The sequence below is a fragment of the Squalius cephalus genome, assembly GCF_949319135.1.
Source record: "Squalius cephalus genome assembly, chromosome: 24".
Classification (NCBI taxonomy): Eukaryota; Metazoa; Chordata; class Actinopteri; order Cypriniformes; family Leuciscidae; genus Squalius; species Squalius cephalus.
Genome location: NC_137145.1, coordinates 29213277 through 29219805, shown reverse-complemented (window position 1 = coordinate 29219805; position 6529 = coordinate 29213277). Strand labels below are relative to the sequence as shown.

The window sequence follows — 6529 nt, the reverse complement described above, 5'->3', positions numbered from 1 at the left end:
AGAGTACTTTAATGTACTCACCCAGACCCAACTCTCCAAGCAGACAGTGCTCAACTACTAGAAAAGGTCAGGTCAGGACTGTGTAACGTAACAAACACATTGTGTTACTGTCAACTGATAATTATCAGATAGGCTGTCTTCTGACTGTAAAAACCATTTCTTTCTCTCTCTTTAAGGTTCATGAAGTACATCATCATGTCCACCAGCATCCACACCAAGGACAAAAGTCTCTTCAGTAATTGTACAGACTTTATCAGTCCTCTGGATGGCATACGGGCTGGTATGTCAAAGTCAACAAAGAGTTGACACAAAAATTTCCTGACGGTTATGGGGAAACTCCAGGGTCCAGAAGCCGTTTCTGGGGAGGATAATAAGAACGTAATAAAATAATAAAAATTTATAAGAACGACCGTCTGCTGGTCCTCTACTATTTGGAGGCCATCGTTATGCTCAAGCTCCTCCAGCGGCCCGGTGTTGTAACCAACATGACGGTAAGTGTATTTTAGTAACCTTGGTCCCACTTTATATTAAGTGGCTTTAAGTACTATGTACTTACATCGAAAAATAAGTACAATGTACTTATTGTGTTCAGGTTGTATTGTAAAACACTTGTGCTGCTATTGAGGTGTGATACGGGTAAGGTTAGGGACAGGTGTGGTGGTATGGGTGGGTTTAAGGGTGGGTTAAGGTGTTAGGGAAGGGTCAACAGTGTAATTATAAATGTAATTACATAAATTAATTACAGCTGTAATTACATGCAGGTATTTTCAAAATATAAGTACAATGTAAAAACATGCATGTACACAATAAGTCCATTGTATCAAATTATTAATTCCAATGTAAGTACATAGTACTTAAAGCCACTTAATATAAAGTGGGACCGTAACCTTTTTTATTTTTTTTTATTTCATCAATGCCTCCTGATCTCTTGTGGTTCACAGATGTGTGTGTACCTTTTGATTATTAGTGAGACCTGTCATCGAATGTGCACAACTTTGTGTTTGCAGGTTGAGGAATGGCAGGGGAGAACCCGTACTCAGAACGGCTCGTCTGTGGCGGTGAAGGAGCATAAAACGGCCGCATCACAAGTCGCTGAAGTTCCTCTGACCGCTGACCAGGAACATGTACATTTTTATTCAAAATTACATTATATCTGTGTGTGTGTGTGTGTGTGTGTGTGTGTGCATGTGCGTGTGTGTTTTGAAATATATTTATTTCTTTTTCCCAGTGGTTTGGCCTGTACTTTGACCAAATGCGGCCGGTGATGCTCCAGGGTCTCAGGTCAGGGGACAATGCGACGGCACAGGGCCATTTTTTTGTTTCCAGTACCGGAAGGCCGATCCACAACCCCTGTAATGATCTAAAAAGACTCCATGCCAAGTAAGTGCCATTTATGCATATCTGTATAATCTTTTTACTCAATCTAAAGTACACAAATGTGCACATGGTCCACTTGTTCTTTTGCATTCTAATGTTGCCCTGTGTTCTAGATACAACATTCCAGCAGTGACCAGCGGTGACGCCCGGATGGCCTTCGAGACGGCTGCTGAGAACCTGCTGGAGGTGGAGAGGAACGCGGTGGCTCAGCTCTTGGGACACACTCCGGAAACAGCCTAGAAGCAGTATCGCATGAGGACTTCGGCAGACGCATTCCTGGCGCAGAGTCTGATTGAGGACATTGCTGGAAAAACACGGTAAGCAATCTGAAGTCTAATGAACGAGATGATTATTATTTGTAATGTTGCTACTCAAAGCAGTCATTCATTGGCACTTTCTTCATTGTTTATTCATTGATCTTGTAAACATGAGTCTGGTGCGTCCACGAGCCGAGAGCAGAGGGTGGATGCGTTTGACATGCTGTCATGTTATAGGATCATAGAGAGATGCTGAAAGAAGCCTTTCCAGATTTCAAACTCCGTCCTAAGCATCTCTACATTGAACACTATCCTGACCTTGTACGCTGTTTTGGGCCCCTTGCACACTTGTGGACAAGTGTGCAAGGGTGTGCTTTCAAAAATCAAACAGTGTCTAAAACAAGTGGAAAATAAATTCACAGCAATAGCAATAACAGAAACCTGGCTCACGGAAGAACATCATGATTTGGTTGCGATTGAGGGATACGAACTATTTATCATCAACTGGAAACAATCAAAAGGTGTGGGGGTTGCATTATATATTGACCAAAGATATCAATGTAAAATAGTTAATAAAATGTCTTTTGTTTTAGATACAATCATGGAATGAATCACAGTACAAACTGAAATGGAAAAATCTAAAAACATTTTAATTAGCTGCATTTATAGGAAACCGGGATCAAATATTGACATGTTTAATGGAAAAATAACAGAAATATTTAGTAATAGCAATAACAAAAAAATGTTTTTTATCTGCGGAGACTTCAATATTGACTTGCTCAACCCACAAGAACACAACAAAACTACAGAGTTCATTAATTTGATGTATAGTACTGGTTTGTATCCCTCAATCACTCGACCAACCAGAATTACAATAAATAGTGCTACATTAATTGATAACATATTTACCAACGTCATTGACTATAAAGTTGAAAGTGGACTAATAATAAACAACGTCAGTGACCATCTGCCAGTTTTTGCAAACATACATAGCTACGCTAGGACCAGGAAAGACAACAAAATATACACAATTACCCGACACAGAACCCAAGAAAACATCAATTTATTCAAAGAGGATTTAATGAAACAAGACTGGGGCAAAGTGTACGTAGATAACGTGAATGAAGCCTATGATTCATTTTTGACTGTTGTAACATCACTTTATGAAAAAAACTTTCCTGTAGTAAAGAAAGAAGTAAAACTGAAATCTGATGAAAAACCGTGGACAACTAATGGAATATTAAATGCATGTAAGAAGAAAAATGTATTATATAAAGAATTTTTAACTCTCTGGGGTCTGGGGTGTTTTTGGGGTCCTTGAGATGTTCTGACATGCCCTGACATTTGTGCTTTTTTCAGTTGCTTATAAACATATCAATGGCAAAAAAAAAATTACACTCTATTTAGCACAAACAGGACTACCATGATATGTGAGCCACATGTATGTACATGTTTTCATTTTTGAGAGAATAATGTTTATGCATGGTTATTGAAAAAACTAAAAATGAAAGTTTCTGAAATAAGGCCACAAAACACATACTAAATATATGTCAATAAGACTGGATGTCGTCGCCTAGAGTTTTTTCTTCAAAATGATGTGAAAATCATCCTGCCTAATCATTCACATAAAACGATACTGCAATGTCTCTGGGTGAAGATCAAGATGAAGAAGACGAAGATCCACGATATACAAAAATACTTTAGTTTATTATAAAGGAAAACTCGAAACAGTGAGCGTGTGCTCAAACAAACACCAACACATTGACCGACAACTGAAGATTGAAAAAGGGAGAACTTAAATACACAGATGATAATGGGTGACGATAGGTGACGGTGATGATAAAGATTGACTAATTAACTAAACACGGGTGACAGAACTGAACTAATGATGATGATGATGATGATACTAATGACAAAGAAAACAAACAGAAAGTCCATGAAAACGTGACATAACTCCCCCCTCCCGCAAGGCGCGTCCCGCGCCGTAAACGGCAGAGTACGGGAGGGGGGGGGGGGGGGCATCCTGGAGTCCGAGACTGGAGGATGAACAGGAAGACGGACTCCAGGATGGCTCAGGTGACCTAGGTGGAGCTGGCTGAGGAGGAGGCCATGGTGAAGCAGGCTGAAATGATGACCACGGCGGTGCAGACCCTTCGGGTGGCCATGGCGGAGAGGACGGAGGGAGGAGCCATGGGGGAGGCAGGACTAACGACTCCAGGGGGCCGACTGACAGAAGCAAGGCAGGTGGTTGAGGAGACCAGGGCGGAACCAAAGACAGGGAATGACAGGGAGAAGACGGAAGTTTGCTAGGACACGGTGGAGCAGAGGTTTCAGAGTGACCGGGGGAATCCGCAGGCTCAGGCGACCGAAGTGTAGACGGGGTTACTGAAGGGCGCGGTGGAGACAGAGGGACTGAGGACAAAGGATGAGCAGAAGGGAGAGAGGAGTCCAAGGGAGCCGGGGGGACGAAGGGACGAGGCGAAGCCAGAGGAGAGAAGTCCAGAGGCGATGGAAGATCGACGAGGGACCAAAGCGAATCCGGGGGAATGAGGGAGCCTGGCGGAACTGGTGAACTGAAGGACCACGGTGGAGCTGAGGGAGGTAAGAGCCAAGGGTGAGACAGTGGAGCGATGGGCCGATGTGGAATCCTGGACGAAGCTGCTGGAGGCGGAACCCAGGAATCCACAGTCCAGGACGATGCTGGGGACTGGAAGCCCCACAGCGAGCCCAACAATTCACTGACTTCTAGTGGGTGAGTGACAGGGCTGACAGGAGGCAGAGGAGATGAGGAAGGCTGAAGACAGACGAGAGGAGGTGGGAGAGGGAGGCTGGGTGGGACTTCAAAGACAGGCTGGAGAACAGAATTGTCAGGCTCTGGTTCAAGGCTGGATGAGACAGGGGGCAAAGGCGGCTCTGGGCTGGACAGGACCAGCGGCGAAGAAGTCTCTGAGCTGGGCAGGACCAGCGGCGAAGAGGGCTCTGTGCTGGGCAGCGATGAGGGCTCTGTGCTGGGCAGGACCAGCGGTGAAGTGCTGGGCAGGACCAGCGGTGAAGGCTTTGTGCTGGGCAGGACCAGCGGTGAAGGCTTTGTGCTAGGCAGGACCAGCGGTGAAGAGGGCTCAGTGCTGGTCGGGACCAGCGGTGAAGAGGGCTCAGTGCTGGACGGAACCAGCGGTGTAGGGGGCTCAGTGCTGGACAGGACCAGCGGTGAAGAGGGCTCAGTGCTGGATGGAACCAGCGGTGTAGGGGGCTCAGTGCTGGACGGGACCAGCGGTGATGAGGGCTCAGTGCTGGACGGGACCAGCGGTGAAGGGGGCTCTGCGCTGGACGGGACCAGCAGCGAAGAAATCTTTGAGCTGGACAGGACCAGCGGTGAAGGCTCTGTGCTGGACGGGACCAGTGGTGAAGGCTCTGTGCTGGACGGGACCAGCGGTGAAGGCTCTGTGCTGGACAGGACCAGCGGTGAAGAGGGTTCTGAGCTGGACAGAACCAGCTGTGAAGAAGGCTCTGTGCTGGACGGGACCAGCGGCGAAGAGGGCTTTAAGCTGGACAGGACCAGCTGTGAAGAGGGCTTTGAACTGGACAGGACCAGCGATGAAGAGGGCGTTGAGCTGGACAGAACCAGCGGCGAAGAGGGCTCTGATGGATCGATGGAAGTAGGGAGACCAGAGAAATCCTCCACCTCTGGCCGAGCTCCGCACCCAAACCGAAACGCCGGTTCAGCCGGACACAATCGGAGGAGGAACAGGGCTGCGTCGAATTGCGGAGCCAGTATAGATGCTGGGGATCGCAGGGCGTGAAAGAACTCCATCAAATCAAGCCTACTCATCTTTGTTGGGTCGGTCAATCTGTAACGTCTCTGGGTGAAGATCAAGATGAAGAAGACGAAGATCCACGATATACAAAAATACTTTAGTTTATTATAAAGGAAAACTCGAAACAGTGAGCATGTGCTCAAACAAACACCAACACTCAACATTGACCGACAACTGAAGATTGAAAAAGGGAGAACTTAAATACACAGATGATAATGGGTGACGACAGGTGACGGTGATGATGAAGATTGACTAATTAACTAAACACAGGTGACAGAACTGAACTAATGATGATGATGATGATGATGATACTAATGACAAAGAAAAAAAACAGAAAGTCCATGAAAACGTGACAGATACATTGATTTAAGTTTTGCGAAACACTTTTAGTTTGGAAAGGCAATATGCGGATGGGGCGTAAACGATCATGCATATTTAGTAGTTCACACCTGATGAGACAATGCCCCTGCATACTTAATGAGCCATTCACTCAGGTGTGTCACCTATAGCTAACTTAAATATACAAGCTTCATAAAAATGATCATTCTAGAAGAAAATTTCAGATGGCATTTAGAGGCTTTTGCATCTGAACTCTTCATATACACACACACACACACACACACACACACATATATATATATATATATATATATATATATATATATACTGTATACACATATATATATATATATACATACACACACACATATATATATATATGCATACACACACATATATATATATATATATATTTATACACAAATATTTTATATAAATTTTTTTTTTTTTTTTTTTTTCACAAATTGTGCTTGCAAATTGTATAATATCCAAGGTAAACATGTCTAGTAATTGTGCAGTTAATTCTCATACTGTATTTTCAGTTTTGGAATATTTATCCTCTCCCCAAATTTGTTACTAATAAAACACAATACAAATTATTTAAAGAAAAAAATTATATTTACCTTTTAATAGTTTGTTTACATCTACCTTGTAAATATTTTTTTTTATTAAAAAGGTTACAATTACAACAACAATTCAAGTGTAATTTTACAGTATATTCTATAGTAAAAACTGTACCCA

At 43.7% G+C, this 6529-nt stretch overlaps 1 protein-coding gene across 1 annotated transcript; it reads left to right on the top strand.

Annotated features, from left to right (window-relative positions):
• The first annotated feature begins 933 nt into the window (after positions 1-933).
• LOC307152657 (uncharacterized protein) lies at positions 934-1694 on the top strand. The gene is made up of 3 exons (XM_079861482.1): positions 934-1124; positions 1229-1380; positions 1491-1694. The coding sequence occupies exons 1-3, from the start codon at positions 942-944 to the stop codon at positions 1615-1617; spliced, it is 462 nt and encodes a 153-aa protein (XP_079717608.1). The 5' UTR covers positions 934-941; the 3' UTR covers positions 1618-1694.
• Positions 1695-6529: the final 4835 nt, after the last annotated feature.

Excerpts from the sequence above, each read along its gene's own strand:
- LOC307152657 (XM_079861482.1), top strand. The coding sequence starts at position 942 with ATGTGTGTGTACCTTTTGATTATTAGTGAGACCTGTCATCGAATGTGC. Across the intron at positions 1,125-1,228 it reads TGACCGCTGACCAGGAACAT|TGGTTTGGCCTGTACTTTGA; the intron begins GTACATTTTTAT and ends TCTTTTTCCCAG. Across the intron at positions 1,381-1,490 it reads CTAAAAAGACTCCATGCCAA|ATACAACATTCCAGCAGTGA; the intron begins GTAAGTGCCATT and ends CCTGTGTTCTAG.